Here is an 18,220-nt window from a genome sequence, read left to right as displayed (position 1 = left end):
ATTTATGGTAATATGGTGATTAATACGAATTTAGAATAATAGAATCATAGAACTGTAGAGTTGAAAGGGACTCCTAGGGTTATCTAGTGCAACCCTCTGCAATGCAGGAATCTCGGCTAAAGCATCCATGACAGATGACCATCCAGCCTCTGTTAAAAACCTCTAATGAAGGAAAGTCCACCATCTCCTGAGGGTGTCTGTTCCATTGTTAAACAGCTCTTACCTTGTGTGTATTTTTCCTTCAGGTTGGACCTGTCCCTTTCTATTCAGAATAAAATCCTCTGATCCATTCAGTTTAGCAGCTAACAAGAGGTAGCCATGTATAAGATATTCTGCAGTTAGAAATATTCAGTGCATTACTATTAGAGCATGTTTCTTCCTAACCCCCAGTAGGCAGTGGCTGTCTTAAATCTTTACTAATAAATGTAAATCTGTTTCAAATGCTTGCTTTGTTTATTAATGTTTCTGAAGACTAAAAAATATCATGCTTTCCATAAATGTGTCTAACATTCCAACCAGAAGTAAATCCCTGTATATTTAGCTGGGCTTACTTCCAAGTAAGTGTGCAAGGGATTGCAAAGCAATTTACACACTTGCCTTAAAATTGTCCTGAATTCAGAATCACTTCCTTCCCAGATAAAATGCATTGATTGGGCTCAGTTACAAGCAAGGTAAGATCCATTGGATACAGCAGAGCTTATTTATTGTTAAACATGCTGCACACCTTCTGGGATCTTGCAATGTATTTTGTTTCAGATGTTACAAAACAATTTGCAAAGGAATTATACATTGTGGGGAAATGTATTTTCATGTATTCAATGGTTTGTGTTTTGTATGCATTCTTCTTTAGCAAATAATGACAGCCAGAATAAAAGATTATAATATCTTCCCTATAGCTTGTAGTAGTCTAAATTTGCTCATTCCTTATTTGATACATCACATACTGGTCTGGCTGATATTTCAAATTGAAGCAGGTTGAAACCCAGAAAGTTTAATTGCAGTTGTAGAACCATAAACTAGTTCAGGCTCACTGAAGTGGAATGGTATGTGAACCTTAGCAAGCCTTTTCTGAGTTTTCTTCTGAATCTTTTGTTCGTTTATCGCTTTGGTGGGAAAAATCACTGCTGGGGCCTCAGAATAGTTGAGGGAATAGCATCAGTAAGGGGCGTAATATTGAGATAGCAAATTGGAACATGATAACTTGCAGAAATGCATCCATTTGGTAACAGTGATTTACTTTTATTATAAAAAAGGACAACTGAGTTGTCACACAACTTGAAACTGAAGGAAAAAAGTTCACCTCCAGAGATACTGTTGAACAAAGAGCAGCAGCAGCTCTGTGGGTCAGCATGATATGTTTTATAATCATCCATATGGAGGTGTTACAAATGAAAAAACCTCACAGACACAGATCCCATGTTGCTGAGCCTGCACCAGATCCATTCACCACTCTTTTCCACTCAATGTACCATTCATGCACCACACGCCACTTCAAAGAGACAGTGAAATCTGAGTGGCCACCCCTAAAACTAGTAGAATTCTTTTCGAACAAAGACTTGCCATAGAAGAAACCTGAGTACACTGCAGGAAATTGGTTTGGGGGCTGGTGTTAATGTCCTGGTTTAGATAGAAACAGGTTAGACCTAAGAAGAGCCCAGCTGGGTCAGATAAAGGCCCAACTAGTCTAGTATTTTGTTCTCATGGTGGCCAACCATATACCTCTGGGAAGCCTGGAAGGAGGACCTGAATGCAGTGTCCTGTCTTGTGAATCCCCAGAACTGGTATTCCACAGACATAGTTGAGGTAGTACATAGCCATCAGAGCCAGTAGGCACTGATGGCCTTATCCTTCATAAAGCTAATTTTATTCATTGTTTATATCAGAGGTTTTCAACCTTTTTGAGTCCACAGCTCCCTTGACCAGCTACATTCTTTCTGTGTGAGCTCAGGAGCCCAGTTATGTCACCCCTTGCCTGCAGAGCTGGGAGTCTCTCACCCCTTTTCAAACACCCTCTATTGTGGAGTGTTCCCTCAGTCTCCTCTCCTCTCTCTTCTCCTTCAGAGTCCTCTGAGCAGTTGCAGCTGCCCCCCCCGGTCTCTGAGCTGCCCCCCCTCTGCCCCAAAGAGAGGTGCCTCCTCACACTGCCCCACAGGGGCCTGGGAAGCACCCCCTGGCTAGTCCCAGAGGCACCATTCACCTGGGGAGCTTGTAGCCAGGGTTGCTGCAACAGACAGCTGTGCAAGCTCCCCCTTGGGGAGGCAGAGACACAAGAGGGCATCAGCGGAAGGAGGGAGGAAAGAAGGGCAGAGGCCAGTGTTGCCCATGGCACCCCTGACCAGCATTCAAGGCACCCCAGGGTGCCATGGCACACTGGTTGAAAACCATGGGTCTATATAATTTTAATAGGGTATTTCAGTTTGATTGTGTTGCTTAACAACAACAACAACAAATTGCCTACCCCAAAGCACAGGGGTAAGTTGGGAGGAAAAAAAGAGATTAGATAGATTCCCAGATCCATAAATTCCCTATTCCCCTCTTGGCTGCCATTAAGTGTCAATGATGGCTTCCATAAACCAGTCTTTGTAACACCCTCTCCCTTGGCAAACTGGCAATCAAAGAAATCTAGTACCATTGTCTCCCACTCTTTCCTATATCTTTCACTTAATGGGTGGTCACTGGTGGAGAAGGGGAGTGCGGGGGGAGCGCACTGCCCCCAGCAGCGCAATCCTGGTGAGGTGCCATCGTGGCTGCCCCCTCGCCCACACTGGGCACCACGCCCCCACAGGCAGTGTGCCACACCCCCAGGACACGCGACATGCCCCCAGGAGGCGCTTCACGCCCCTGCAGGCGATGCGCCATGCCCCCAGTATGTACGCCAGCCCCGCCCCTGCCTGCTCTCCACCCCCCAGTGCCGGAGCATGAAGCGCCGCCACTGTGGGTGGTATAGGTATTAAGTAATCCATTTGGCTTTATGATATGCTAGAAGCCCTATTTTCCCTTGCACCCCTTCCAAATCTAAAATGGATTTATTGATACTCTGTAGAACATAGGGGCTGTATGAGCCTCTTACCTAAATTCAGTTAGGTATAATGTCCCATGGGGGATGCAGGTGGCGCTGTGATCTAAACCACTGAACCTCTTGGGCTTGCCGATCAGAAGGTCAGCGGTTTGAATCCCAGTGATGAGGTGAGCTCCCGTTGCTTGGTCCCAGCTCCTGCCAACCTAGCAGTTCGAAAGCACGCCAGAAAGTGCAAGTAGATAAATAAGTACTGCTCCAGTGGGAAGGTAAACGGTGTTTCCAAGCGCTGTTCTGACTTCGGTGTTCCGTTGCGCCAGAAGCGGCTTAGTCATCCTGGCCACATGACCCGGAAAAATTGTCTGCGGACAAATGCCGGCTCCCTCAGCCTGTAAAGCGAGATGAGCGCCACAACCCCAGAGTCGTATGCGACTGGACTTAACTGTCAGGGGTCCCATGTAGTCATGGGTTATAACTTTTTATAACGTCCCATGTAGTCATGGGTTAACTAGACAATCGTAGACAAAAAGAGGACACTCATCATTCTATTACAATATGTGACAAAATCATATTATAGTGTTACTATGAGCCTGACAGGCATATACCTTTGACTGGCTTTGAAGGCCTCTCTCTTTTCATTGGCCTTTAGAGGACAATTTCTATTGAGCTAATGTATACTTGTGTGTCATGACCCATGACCTGCAGACCTTGCAATGTGTGGTGGAGGAATTGGATGAGGATCAGGCTACTTCCCTGGATAAGAACTACAAGTTCCTTCTTTGGGGCTCTTCCAGTTGGAGGGTACCACGCTGCCACCATGGTGGAGCAGAATCATTGTGCCCCAGCCACACAACAGCCAAAGATGGCAAGATAAGGTGAGGGCTGCCCCTCCCGGGAGGCAGAGCCTCCAGGTCTGATCAACATCTTTTGCCACTTCCTTAAGAGAATATTTAACCAGTTGCCTCCACCACTGCCCTGCCATCAGCAGTTTCAGGTCCTGTTCTTATCTGTTCTGCCTGTTTGCCATCCACTTCCAAATTACAGGAATCCAAACTACAGGCAGCTGGCTAGCTGGGGTAAATTATGACAGTGTAATTTACCTGTATTCCAAACTTTGTTCGGGAGCAGGTAAGGACTAACTCTGTGCAGCCCCAGCTGAGCCCTGGCTCAGTTTGGAGAGGCCAAGCTCTACCAAATCCAAACTCTGAGGTCCTTCTGGATCTTAGGTTTAGATTGTGCTGCATGCCAACTTTCCCCCCCTCCCCAAATAAACAAAAGAAAATATTAACATCCCCAACCTCTATAATTCCATTGTAGGAAAAATACTGTAACCCACAGGTCATTTCAGTTGCTCTCCTCTGTACCTTTCTGCAGCTCTGTGATATCCTTTCAGAGATTGGGTGACCTGAATTGTACACAGTTTTCTAATTGTGGCAGCACCAAACAGTTATGTAATGACACCCACATCTGCTATTCTGTTGCCTGTAAAACCCAAATTGAACAGATCCTTTGGAGCTCTTCATAGTCTGTTCAGGATTTAATCATCCTGAATAATTTGGTCTTGTCTGCAAACATATCTACTTCACTGTTCTACATCTACACCCCTGCCTTAAAATCATTTAGGAATGCAAAACAGCACCAGTCTCAACACATGACTTGAGGGATCCCACTGCTTACTTCCTTCCATTGTAAAAACTTCCCATTTGTTCCTTCCTCACATTACCTTGTTTTTAAAACCTGTTACATATCCGGCCATAAGAGGAACATTCTCTTACTTCATCACTGCTAAGTTTTCATAGAACCCTTCTGTGAAGTACTTTGTCAAAAACCTTTTGAAAATCCAAATATATTATGTCTGTCAGTTCATTTCTATCTAGTTGTCTATTGACACTCTCAAATAATTATAAACGATTCAAAATTCAAAAGCCCCAGACCCCTTTGAAGGCATTCTATGGGTTCTAACTCAGAAAGGCAGCATCATGGTTGCTTGTTTGCTTTTAACAGTTCTAGCCTTTTCTCCTGTTTTATCTGAGGCAGAACTTAGGCTGACAGGACTATAATTTCCTGTCCTCTATTCTTCTTTATGTATAGACTCCTAATCCTAATTCCTTCTTTGTAATTTGTGAAAATTATGGTTCTGCTGACACACACACACACCCTGCTAGTGAATTTTAATAACTTTTATATTTTTTTGACATTGTATCATCATCATCATTGACATCACTATATCCCCATATCACACATCCATACTGGCTATGTTGTAAAATATATCACAGTGATGAATAAACTCAGAAACATAGCACAGACTTCCCTATCCTTTTCCTAACTTGATTTCCTAACCCCACATAGGAGTGAGCTGATTTTAGTCTTGTGTGGCCTACTCTTTTTGATGGAATCCCTATGGCCCACTGCTGCATTTTAAATTTACAAAGCAAGAGTGCAAAGTCAGAATCTCTTAACAGTTAAAGCATAACTAATCTGTGGTATGCAATCCTTTTGTATGAACTCTTACCTAAGAACACAGGAGCCACCTTGTAGAATACGACCCAGATTCCTCTGTTCCAGCATACTTTGCCAGAATCTCAGCTACCAGGAATTTTTAGGAAATCCATTGGAGAAACTGACCTGAAGTGGTCTACCCTTCTTCCCACCACTGCTTAAAACACACGCGAACCACTTTCTTTACATTGTAAAAGTTGTGATATGGATCCAGAAAATGCTGTGCCTTGAATGTTGGTTCTGTGATGACTTGGAAACACCCTTGATTTTTGCTGTTGGCAGCAGGGACAGTTGTGAGGTGTGTTTGTATAATGAACTTCAAAAGTCTGCATGCAATTACTATTAGAATCTGTGTACTGGATTTGGGATTTTACAGCAACATGTCACTAGGGAATGTTGTGGATCCTGGAGATGCACCCAGCAGTGGATATGGAATGCATGGAGCTCTCATATCAACACAACGTGGGTTTAGGAGGATCTGTAACCCTATGCCAGAGCTCCCTTGGATCCATAATTTTTAGGCTGCAATACTCCTCCTGAGATGGAGACTGGCTTTGTGTCATTTGATTATTATTATTTAATTGCCAGTTCCGTGGGGGAGGTAACACTTGGAATTATTGTGGTGGTAGTAGTCAAGGTCAGGGCATTTTCCTGCTTGAGGTGAGGGACAAGTCGTAAGGGGAATTGCAGGCGGGGTGGGTGCAAAAGCCAACCAGACCTCCAGTTGATTTTTCAACATTGGTGAAGGGTTAGCACCCTCCAACTCACCTGAGGTCAGCAGGCCTGATAAGGGGGGTGACTTTGTGATACACGCACCTCTGACCTTCAGTACTTCACTTCTGCTCCCCTCCCCTGATATATCTGCTACCTGAGGTAGGCACCTCACTTTGCCTAAGGGCAGGACCAACCCTGGATATTTGTGTTTGTTTGTGTGAGAGATAGACAGACACAGAGACAGAGGCAGACCACTCCAACCAACCAAAAGTGTTTATTTATTAACCAAAGGCAGTAACAATGAGAGACCATTCACCTATTGACTTGACTATTGTGGCAACATGATGATGTTGGCAAGCTGCTGGTTGTGTGTAAGTTGGTTTTGCAGGGACTCTGGTGACTGACTGGGTTGGGGGGAGCGGGCAACCTGAGGCAACCTCTGCTGCAAACGAGGGCTGGGTGTTTGTACTGCTGGGTTTGGCGGGCGGGGACCCGAGGGGGCCCTGCGTGCCTCTGGCTCTGGCTGAGGAAGTGGTGGTGGCGGCGGCGGGTCCTCTTCCTTGCCACACGTGGGCTGTTGACATGTAGAGAGGTTGAGACTAGTGGAGCAGCTCCGAGAGGCGGGTAACGTTTCTGCTCTGAGCAAAACGGCGAGGGGGTGCGGGGGGGGTGCGATGCCGTCGAAGCGAATATCCCGCCAGTTCAGCAGGTTGCAGGACGGACGACGAAGGGGGCAAAGCCGCCCGCGCGGCGTGGGCTGAAGAAAGCCTGAGCCTCCCTCCTCTGCATTGTGCCGGCTGCCGAGTCCAGTCCGCAGTTTCCGTCTCTCCTCAGCAGTCTCCGTCTCTGGCAGCGGCGGAGGGCGGCGAGGCAAGCGCACGGAACAGCCAGTTGTTTAAAATCCTTCTAGAACCGTTTCTAATTCCCCCTTGCGCCGGGGAAGGGAGAGCGGGAGGGGGAGGAGGAGCCGGAGGCTGGTGGGGGGAGGGAGCCAGCGGAGAGGGAGGAGAGAGCAGCCTGTCCTGGTCTCCGCCTGTCAATCACGGCGCGGGAGGTGTGTCCGAGCTCGCGGCGGGCCAATGGCGTGTGTGTGTGGCGGCGTCTCCATGGTGACTGGGCTGTTCCTGGGGAGGCTGTGATGGGTTGACAGGTGCGTGACAGTCGGAGCTCTCTGCAGGCATGTACGGCAAAGGCAAGAGCAACAGCAGCGTCCCGTCCGACAGCCAGGCCAGGGAGAAGTGAGTACAGCCCGCCGGACCGCACAGCCCGACGGGGCGGGGGAGGTGGGCGCGCGGACGCCCCGCGCAAAGTAACTTTCCCGCTTGTGGCAGAGGGGGGGCCTCGCAGGAGCTCGCGGGGGAGCTCAACCCCGGCGCGGGAAAAAAAAAACAGGAGGCGGGAGGGGGGGTGATGCCACAAGTAGGGGTGTAGGCAGGAGGGTGAGTGTGCGTTTGTGTGTGTGTGTGCGCGGCGGCTGCGCGCGCGCGCGGCCGCGTGTGTGGTAAAAAAGTGAAGTGCGCGAGACCCTCCCGGTTCAGGCAGCGGCAGGGGGTAGCGGAGCCTCTTGCGAGGGGGGTGGGGCCGGGGCGCGGGGCGCTTCCCCTCCGCTCGGGCCGCCGGGGAGCGGGCAGGACGAGGCGAGGCGGGACGTGCCCCAGCCCCTCGCCCGCCCCGGACGCGGGAGGACTGGCGGGCGGGCGGCGGAAGGTTGTAGCTCTCGGGCTGTGCGAGGGGAGAAAGTGGTTGAAGTCGGCGGTGTAGTGCCTCAAGCCTCGGGAGGCTTAGGGTAGGGATTAGTATTTAGGCTGGGGAGCGTTTCCCCGTGTTTGTGTTTTCCTTTCCTCTCGCTCTGCCCGGCTCGGGCTGTGGGGGGGATGGGGACGAAGATGGTGTTGGAGTAACTTTGGTAACAAAAGAGTCTGGGGTTGTGTGCTGGTGTAAAGCTTCCGCTGGGGAGGCAGAAACAGAAGCCTCGTTGCGTTGCCTGCTAACTCCACAACACTCAACGCTCTCCCCTCTCTTTATTATTGTTATTATTTGAATCGAGACCTAGTATCTTTCTTCCCCACTCTTCCCCTCATTATTTCATACAGCCAGGAACTGTTTCAGTTGGTGCATTCTGGCCTAGGTTTGGGGGTAAAAGGGTACTATATGCTTTTAAATAAGAAAACGACTGCAATAGTTTGCAGGGTTTTTGTTTTTTAAAAAAGAAAAACGTGTGTAGAAAGGGCTGGGGTAGGAAGTGTTCTGAGGCTGAAAGGTGAATTCAAGTTGTTTGTCAGTAAAACTGAACATTCTGTAATGAGGAGAGGAAAAACTTGGACCTGGGTTTCCAGAAGAATTGGGACGTAGTCCTTGTTGGGGAGTGGTGCTGAGGGCAAAAGTAAATGGGTGTTGCTGTGTTTTAAGTCTGTTACAGTGTTAATGAAGGAAAGACACCCCCCACCCCACCCCACCCCACCCCCTTGCAGGAGAGTTATTACTTCCATTGCAGTACCTTGAGTCACCTGTTATGAAGACACCAAAACTTAAAAAAGTACACAAAGTCTTGTTGTAAACAGTGTTCACCTGATCTGCAAAATTGTAAACAATGCTACACACATTTTTGTGTTCTCTTGTAGTAAGACATCTCATTCTCTTCATCTTGTTGTGTGATTATTTTTACCAAAGAATTGGTCAAAGAGAGTACATTGAAAAGTAGTCTTAACAAATTCAAAGTAAACCATAATTTATAGGGGTTATTATGTCAGTTTGCTTGTGATTTAAAGTTTTCATTTTGCTCATTGGAAGTTAGTTATAATTACAGTTTTCATTTTCCTCATTGGAAGTAGTAGAACACAGAGGGGAGCTGGTCATGAAGCTTGGTCCTGTTGCAGATAGCAAAATATAGTACCTAATACGGCAAATAGTATCATTCTCAGGAGTACTCCTTCTGTACAGAGGCTTGGTCATTGCACTCGTCACCTTCACAGGCTTAGGGTGAGGTTTCTGAGATCAGGGACCCCCAGCCAGAAAAGGTTTTGATATACATTGTCTTTAAAAAATGTTGTTGTACATAACTTTGAAGCTTTACTCAGGATGAGAATTAATGTGCTAAACATGACTGGGAAGTTTCCCTCAAGGCAGTTTGTGCTGAACCTTCACCTAGGTTTTCCTTGCTGCAACCTTTTGAAGAAGAGAGTTACTTCCTGATTCCAGAGACAAAGAAGCAGGCCACAGAGACTTAAATCATTTGTCAGATATTTGATTTTGGCATGTCTAAGTCTGTGTGAAGAAAGGGACACAAAAACTAATAGTGTGACTAAAATGTTAAACAAATGGTGGAGTTACATAAACTTAAACCAGAGAACCAGTTAAAACAAAGCATTTAGAAACTCTTTCACCCGTTTATGTACATAATACAACAATAAATTTCTTGGCCAAAGTTATGTACAGTAGCTGGATTTTTTAGTTGTGATTATTGTATTGCTTGAAGTTTGTAAACTATATTGCCGAGTAGGTTGTGTGGGAACAAATGTAAAATAGGGCCCTGGTGTAGACCTTAGCTGTGTTGATGGTTCTTGGAAAGTTTGTATGCATCTGAGATGCTGTAATGTTTGATACTTTTTTCTACTCTTAACAAAGGCATGCTCTAAGATAGGACACTACGTGAATAACTGTTTAGTTATAGGAGACAAAACTAGCTACACTCAACTGTCACCAAGTAATAAGTACCCTTTGAAGTGAAGTTTAGGGAACTGCTAGATGGTGCTATTTGATCTAAATACATTTGTCGCTCCATTCATTACAGCTTGCAGCAAAGGATCTGTATTCCTCTTGTACAGTTTGCCTGGTCCTATGCAATATTTTAAACTAATAAATCTGAAAATACTTGAGTGTTATGTCCTCTTTGTTGGGTAAGGATCGTAGTCTAGAATTTGGCAGGGGGGAAACGTTAGATGCTTGATTCTTTTGGATATTGCTGTATATGCAATTATATGTACTATTTTTTTCTTTGATAAATCTATAAAGCAATGTTGCTTTTTATTATAGTATTTTTCCACCACTGTACAATTTTAACCCTAGGGATATGGTTCTATTCAGAGCAGTGATATCAAAATAGAGGTGGGAGGGAAGAGAGAAACATATTTCTGAGCATTTTATACACTAATGATGTTCTGAACCACAAGCATGATTGGAGGTTAAAAAATTGACCTGAAACATTTAGTTTAGAAACAATTTCTTTTAAATAGTTACTGTATATGTTTTGCTGGAAGAGTATGATGTGGCTATATACTTTGAATGCATTTATCTTTCTGTATATTTGTAGGCTGTATGTAAACATTACACATGGCTTCAATCCAGGTTCCAATTTTGCATTCTTAACGTCAGTTGACCTAAATGGAATATATATGCTTAAATGGATCCAGGATTACAGAAGGTGAAAGTCAAATTCTATTCATGTTGACTCTGAAATTTTGTTTAATGGGGCTTATGCCCAAGAAGCTGTGTTTAGGTTTGTATGAAGATTTGGGTGCTGGGAATCACGTTTCAAGATACTTGTAAACTGCAATTTATTTACTTCATCAGTTCAGGAGGAAAATTGACCGAAAGCCTCTATTAAATAGTATTCAGAGCATTTATATTACAGTGCTGTTAATATACAATGTAAATACACAAGCGAAGTTCTACAGCAGGAGTGGGCAGTCTGTGATCTTTCAGGTGTTGCTGGACTACAGTTGCTGTCATCCCTCAGTTTCTGGGAATTGGAGACCAATAATGTCTAGAGGGCCACACACAGGTTTCCCATGCCTGTTGTACAGTGTGAGCCTGTGGCACTATAAATCTGATGAAAGTGAAGGTTTATATGCCAGTCAACAAGACTGCGTATGTTTTGGTAGTCTTTAGATTGGAAACAATGGATTTGGCTTTCTGTCCAGTAATTCATTTTGGGAAATGTTTGTTTTTCCTTTGCTGACTTTGTTTCAGGAAGTAAGTGTATTGAAGACATCAGATGGTGAATTTCTATGTTGGAAAATACTATTTTTCAGCTTTTACAAGTTTTTCTTGTGGTAGATAACTTTTTATTCTTTCTGGCTCTAGAGAAAAGTGATTGCAAGGGTGCCATATGAATGTTTTGATTTGTTTTAAAGAGTCACTTATGCATATAATTTCATATCCTGTATGTAGTTCTACTATGACTATATAAGGAACATTCATTTTGTGAAAAAGAAAATATATAGCTATGCTGAAGGAGAGAAGGTTCACTTTGATGACTAAAGCTACTATTGTAATAATGGCTGTGGACATTTTTCTAAATTTAGTATTTCTCTTTCAACTGCTTTGATAGTAATTTTTAACGGGTGTGTCCCAAAAGATGGGTTAATTTTAATGAGGTGGTAGAATCAACAAGACATTGCTGAAATAAAATAAAATAAAATCTTCCATTTCTTCTAAAGTAATTTCAGAGGAGTGTGTCAGCAATTGCAAGCTGCCAAATTTGGTCCAATGTAAGAGGCCTTTGGAATAGGTTATATGACTGCTAGTCAAATGAATACTAGTCTTGTCAAGAAGAACACAAAGGCCAGCTTTGTATGTATATATCTCGTCTTAATAATCTAAGATATGGGCAAGCCTTGTGCCTGCTGTCCCTTTTCTCCTTCCTTCTTGGTGTGCTGTGATTAGCCCAGGAAGTCTTAGTTAGCTATCATTTCCCATATGGATTCAATTGGGAATTATGCTTGCCAGGATTTGAATAAACCAGGATCATAAACTGTGGTTTGAATTTGATTTAAGATCTTGTCTTGTTTTGATCCTGGTAAATATAGTTTACATAGATGCTGTAGGAAACTATAGTTAATCAAAGATACTTGAGTCAATGGCAGCATGCTCAAGAAGAGAAGGGGTCGTGTGAGGATGGGATGGTCAGACAGAAGGCTCATGCATATCAAGACTTAATTAGCTGAAATATGTGTGTTTGAACCAGGTTTAATCCTCTGAAAACTGAATTCTCTAAAACTGTGATGTCCTGGCTTTGTTGTAATTTTGGTTTTAATGACATTTTTATTAATGTTTTTATGTAAACCATATTGAGCTTTGACAATGGCACTATAAAGCTGAAATAAAGAATAAATGGAGAGTCCAGCAACCTCTTCCCCCTGAACATCTATGTGACTTTGTCTTGTTTTGTGACAAAATGAAGTTGGATCATATAATGAGAAACCCAGTACTTGTTTTGATAAGAGACCATCCTGGCATGCAAGTATGATGTCTGGAATTTGACCTGTTTTGGAGATGCCTGTTCTTCTGCTGTCTTGAAAGAAAATGCTTTTCTACTTCTTAAAATATAGCTTTTAGAAAAGGGTTGTCAGTAAAATGGGGGGGAGGGGGAATGACTTGAATATATTTCCTGCTTCTGTTGCTAAACAGTTACAGGTATTTAGCTAGGGCACAGTACAGAACACATGATGTGGTCCCTGCCCAGAGAACTTAGAATTTGCACTGTTGCTGTGAGTTAGGGCTTATTATTTGCACGTAGTTTTGAGTTCCTGCTTCTTCTTTTAGAATGATTGTGGATTTAAAAAGATTGTGTGTAGTTGGCTCTGAATGTTTTCCTCGGAGAATACAGTGAAGCTTAAAGTTTATGTGTGAGACAATACCAGCAGCTAGTGGTTTCAGAACTCGTGTCATACAGTCTGTTTCTAGTTAGCAGCCTAAGAGGCTCTCTTCTGAATTGACTTAAGTTTTGGGAACTCATATATGTGTATAACATGGGTTGACTTCTATACCATCCATATGTGCTAGGTTCTAGTATATAGGTGTACTAGCTCTGACTATATTGTAGCAGACAGTTTCTCTTAGCCTTCTTATAGGTAAAGGTAAAGGGACCCCTGACCATTAGGTCCAGTCGTGGACGACTCTGGGGTTGCGGTCCTCATCTCGCTCTATAGGTCGAGGGAGCCAGCGTTTGTCCGCAGACAGCTTCTGGGTCATGTGGCCAGCATGACTAAGCTGCTTCTGGCGAACCAGAGCAGTGCATGAAAACACTGTTCACCTTCCTGCCGGAGCGGTACCTATTTATCTACTTGCACTTTGATGTGCTTTCGAACTGCTAGGTAGGCAGGAGCTGGGAGCGAGCAACAGGAGCTCACCCCATTGCAGGGATTCGAACTGCTGAGCTTCCGATCGGCAAGCCCTAGGCTCTGTGGTTTAGACCACAGCACCACCCACGTCTTATAGCCTTCTTATAGCCTTCTTGTAGCCACTTGTAAATAGTGTTCAAAGTATGAAACATGCCTCTGAGCAGCCTTACAACATAGCTAGCAGAATGTGGAGTGTATTGCATTGGTTAGTTCATAGAGCACAACCCAAAGATGGAGGGCTTTTCTTGATTTCAGAAGCCAGACTACGGAGGTGTTTATATCTATGACCAGCACAACAGATGCCTTTTCAGTGTAGTTCAATTGCTGCTGTTTAATCATAAATAGTTACTACTCTTGTTATAATCATAAATAGTTACTACTCTTGTTATAACAACAACTTGAGGGTTTACATGACCAAACACTGGGGACAATCTGCTTCACTGTTGTTGATTTTTTTAATGACTGCAAGCCCTTTAACTTGTTATTAGCCTTCTTTGTAATCAAACCTATATTTTAGTGTATGGAGTCCCAAAGTGTCTTGCGAAGCCAAAATTAAATAAATTTAAAATACGCAATATGCTATAACACTTTTGCCTATCTTCGCTTGATACTAGCCATGTAAGATAATAAAACAGTAGGTTAGAGCATTATTTATGAACATGAATAAGTTGCCAAATTACCTACACAGCCCTCTGTGTGCAGGCTCTTTTGAGTTGATAAATGTTCTGATACAGAATCAATGACTCGTTAACAAGGCAACTTCATAAGCAGGGCTCTGTATATGGGGGACTCAATGGTGTGCACCAAGACTGCTGGCTTATAACTTTTAAACTATTTCTTGCCACTATACATGAAGCTGGAAACTGAAAGCATGGTTTTGAACTGGAATATACTCAGTCAAGGTAGCCAAGATGAGGGATACCTTTCTTTGGAAATGACTGTGATGCTAATAAGGAAACCGTTTGCTTAAATTTGATAATCTGTGCACAAGTTCCTGGAAATAATACGGCTGAAATCCTAAGTATGCATACTTCAAGGTAAGCCTTGTTGCAATACAAGTAAACAAGATTAGATTTTTGTTGTAAAAGTGCAGATAGAATGTATCGTATCCATGGTCATGTACCTCCATTGGGTCAGCGCATCTTGCTGTTAACTAGAAAGTGGTGGTTCAAGCGCACCCAGGGACCGTTGAGAGCAGGATTCCTGCATTGCTGGGGATTGGACTAGATGACCCTTGGAGTCCCCTCCAACTCTCCAATTCTATGATTAAATAATAGAGATCAGTGAATGAAGAATGGAAGCAGCAAAGTACAGTGGTACCTTGGGTTACAGACGCTTCTGGTTACAGACTCCGCTAACCCAGAAATATTACCTCGGGTTAAGAACTTTGCTTCAGGATGAGAACAGAAATTGCGCAGCGGTAGTGCGGCAACTGCAGGAGGCCCCATTACCTAAAGTGGTGCTTCAGGTTAAGAACAGTTTCAGGTTAAGAATGGACCTCCAGAACGAATTAAGTTCTTAACCCGAGATACCACTCTACTGGAAAAGTAAGCTTATGTAAAATTAAAAAGTACTTCAAAACAAGTAACAACATTAAAGTAACTTATATGACACGTTGTGAGTCTGTGTACAGTTAATATGTCAAGCTTACCATTTTCCTATCTGCTAAAGTTCTAGGGAACATTTTAAGTTTATCTGCAACTCATGTCTAAATATGTGTTTCCATTTCCTATGTTGGTATTTCACCTGTAAAGCAGTGTTAGAAATTAGCCAGGCACCAGGCGCGTTTTGCAACTGGTGCAGGTCCAATGCGACCACGTGGAGAGCTCTGGATGCCAGGTTGGCAACTGGGGAAAGCAAAATGTCACATAGAGAAAGATCTGAAATATTTTCACTGAAGCCTGGATTTGTTTTATTCTGACTGTTTTATTTGATGTTTTAATGTGTTGTATACTGCTTTGAGATTAGTTGTTTGAAATATAAAGCGGTATTGAAATAAATAAGAGCAGCAGCAGCGACACCATTGCAAAAAAAGTGGTACCTAGACATTTCATTGTGGTAACCGTAACCTAGGTTTAAAGTGCTATTTGGTGATTAGATTATATATCTGAGTTTCTAATACTGTTGTAAAGTCTACACTGGCTGGAATGTACATTCAATTTAAATTTTGCTGTGCCCAAAGTACCACATTTACAATGTGGGCATGAGAAGCTCAATGCTACTCTTCAGTATTGTGTGCAAATATTGTCTCACTGACTGCACAAAGAAGCAGTTCTCCTATACTGTGATAACAGAATGAAAAGTTGAAATTTAAAATTACTTGTCTAAATTCCTCTGCTGCAAAAGATTCTGGTAACACACAGAAATTCTCTGTAAAAAAGCTAGAAATTTTACTAGCTGTTCCTGGGGTTGATGATGGGAGAAATTTGGAAGTATTTTTGCTCTAAAATATCTCTTACTAGTCATGTCTTAATGCAAGCAGGTTTATTTGCTTAAAATGGCAACAATACCTCTCTTCTATGTAACTGTGAAAGAAAAACATTCTCCCCTATTTTGCAACGGCCCTTAGAAGCACCCCTCCCCATTTTCACAGCTGCTTTACCCATAAAACCAACTCTGCATAAAAAAACCCCTTAAACGGTGAATTGGCTCACTATAATAAAATGAGCATGTCTTGCAGCATGAACCACAGGTTGTAGATTTGTTCCTGCTAGCATGCTTGTTCCTCAGATTTGAGCTGTGATCCATGAGTCAAACCAGTTTATGTGCAAACGCCTTAAGTTGTTTGCTTTTTGTCTCCATTCTTCCCTTCATAACGTTTCTATTTTCCATGCTAGTGGGAAAGAGCACCCTTATGCTATTCAAACCTCACTACTTCAACATTGTTTCTTTCTGTATGTGCATATTTTATTATGACAACAGGGAGCAAACTGTTGGTGTTTTTGATTCTTTTCCAGTTTAGTTCTAACTGAAGTTGTTCCAGTTTTGGTTCAGGCCAATACAGTTTAGTTACAAGTTTGCTATGTTTCAACCAGCTCAGTTTTTAGTTCCCATTGGGAAATGTGGATATTATTGACACTACACTGATTTCTCTTTACATTAAGGTCAGTTGATGTCATCATGCATAATGTTATTTAGTCTTGATACTCAGGGTTAAACATACTATACAGAAAAGCCTCAGTCAAGACAGAAAAAAATCCATTCTTACGGGATTTTGGAACTGGGGAAATGGAAATAGGAAAGGAACAATTTGAGATGATGGGAGAGTTGTTCCCCAGTTAAACTTCCATTATCATGCAGGCTGCCCACCCAAATGTTGTTACCCCTCCCCCCTCTTTTTCTATTCCTTATAGCTACCTGTCTCAGAGCATGAACAGAGCGGTGCTGTCTGGGTTGTGTGAGACCCTCCAGGCTTAAAGAAGCAGCTTCTAAGGGATTTTGCTTCTTAATAAGCTTCTGTGTATAGTGATCCTTGGTTCAAAGGTTAGAAAGGAAGGCTTTAAGCAACCATCTGCAGAGACTGACCAAGTAGTGCCCCATGGGGAAGAAGCTCAGCATTGTGACAAATGCGGAACACGTTCTCTTCTAGCCTGTTGAATTGACCTTCAATTTATTACAGTGGATTCATACTTAAAGCAGCATGCTGCTGTCCTGCATGCTGTTTCCCGAACATAAAGATCATCACTGTTGTATCAGTCTAAAGCTCTGCCTAGTCTACCACCTTTCTTCCCTCAGTTGCCAACCAGAAGCTCAGATGTGGAACATGAAAGCAGTAATCATCTGCTCTTGGCCTCCAATGACTGGTATTCAGTGGCAAACTCCCTCTGAACCTGCAGAGTCCATATAGTCATAATTAGTAACACTTGATAGACCTATACTACCTGAATTTATCCATCTTTTTAAAGCCATCTAAGCCGGTGTCAATCCACACAATATGTGGCACTGGTTTCTTTAAATCACATGCTGTGTGAGGAAGTACTTCTGAATCTGCTGTCCATCTATCATTGGGCAGCCCTGAGTTCCAGTAGAATTACACCACACAACATTTTATAAATCTCTATCATTTTATAAACCTCTATCATACTCCATCCCTTATTTTTTGATATTATTCATACAACATATGATTTTGGCATCAGAGTGCTAGATAGGGGATGAAGGTGTGAGACTGTAAGACCAAAGAGGAGAAGATTGTAGTAGTATAGCTGAGTGGCAGCCAAGACATAAACCAGATATTTCGCTGAAGGGAGAGAGCAAGGGCTGTATTTTTGCAGTGCTGCAAGGGGAGAAGTGACACACCTTGGATCCAGACTGAATTTGGGGACACAAAGGTGAGAGAGCAGTCAAAGAACTACAAGCCTCTTCAAATGGACAGGCAGCAACATTGTTGGTGTGCAGAAGAGATGGGGAACCTGTGGCCCTCCAAATGTTATTCAGCTCCAGCTGCCATAAATGATTGATCATTGACCATCTGTCTGGGGCTTGTGGGATTCAAATGACTTGAGGGCCACAGGTTCCCCTGCCCTGATGTTCAGTAAACGGAAAGTGTTTTTCCTTAATAAAAAGCCTTTTTGTAAAAAGCTTTGCTTCACAGGCAAGGTGCTCCATTCCCCTTTATACATCCTTTTTTGTTGAGCTCTACAATATGCGTCTTGAAAGTAATTGACTACAACTGTACACAGGGTCCCAAACATGCCCAAAGCATCGGTTTATTCTTGAAAATAACAGCATGGAATTCTGGACAAACTTAACTGTATAAAAATCTTCCCAGAGATTTGTCATCTTTTTATAGTTTTGTGTGCCAGTGAGAGTGCCTCTATACCATTTTTAAAGGCAGAAACTTAATTGTAAATAAGTTTACTTGAATGTCTTT

General features: G+C 43.2%; 1 protein-coding gene across 8 annotated transcripts in view; it reads left to right on the top strand.

The window, feature by feature from the left end:
• Nucleotides 1–7,284: 7,284 nt before the first annotated feature.
• Nucleotides 7,285–18,220, top strand: part of SSBP2 (single stranded DNA binding protein 2) — a 118,878-nt gene continuing 107,942 nt past the window's right edge. For 2 of the 8 annotated variants that reach the window (XM_083577436.1, XM_083577434.1), the window contains exon 1: nt 7,316–7,467. In XM_083577436.1, the coding sequence (XP_083433562.1) occupies nt 7,409–7,467 (59 nt within the window). In that variant the 5' untranslated portion in view covers nt 7,316–7,408. Of the gene's footprint in view, nt 7,468–7,931; nt 8,016–18,220 lie in introns of those variants that run through there. The other 6 variants (XM_083577430.1, XM_083577435.1, XM_083577432.1 and 3 more) reach the window with 6 other exon arrangements.

This window comes from Podarcis filfolensis, assembly GCF_964270895.1.
Source record: "Podarcis filfolensis genome assembly, chromosome: 11".
In the NCBI taxonomy this organism is placed as follows: Eukaryota; Metazoa; Chordata; class Lepidosauria; order Squamata; family Lacertidae; genus Podarcis; species Podarcis filfolensis.
The sequence above is the reverse complement of the archived record's forward strand: the minus strand, read 5'-3'. Positions and strand labels throughout refer to the sequence as shown.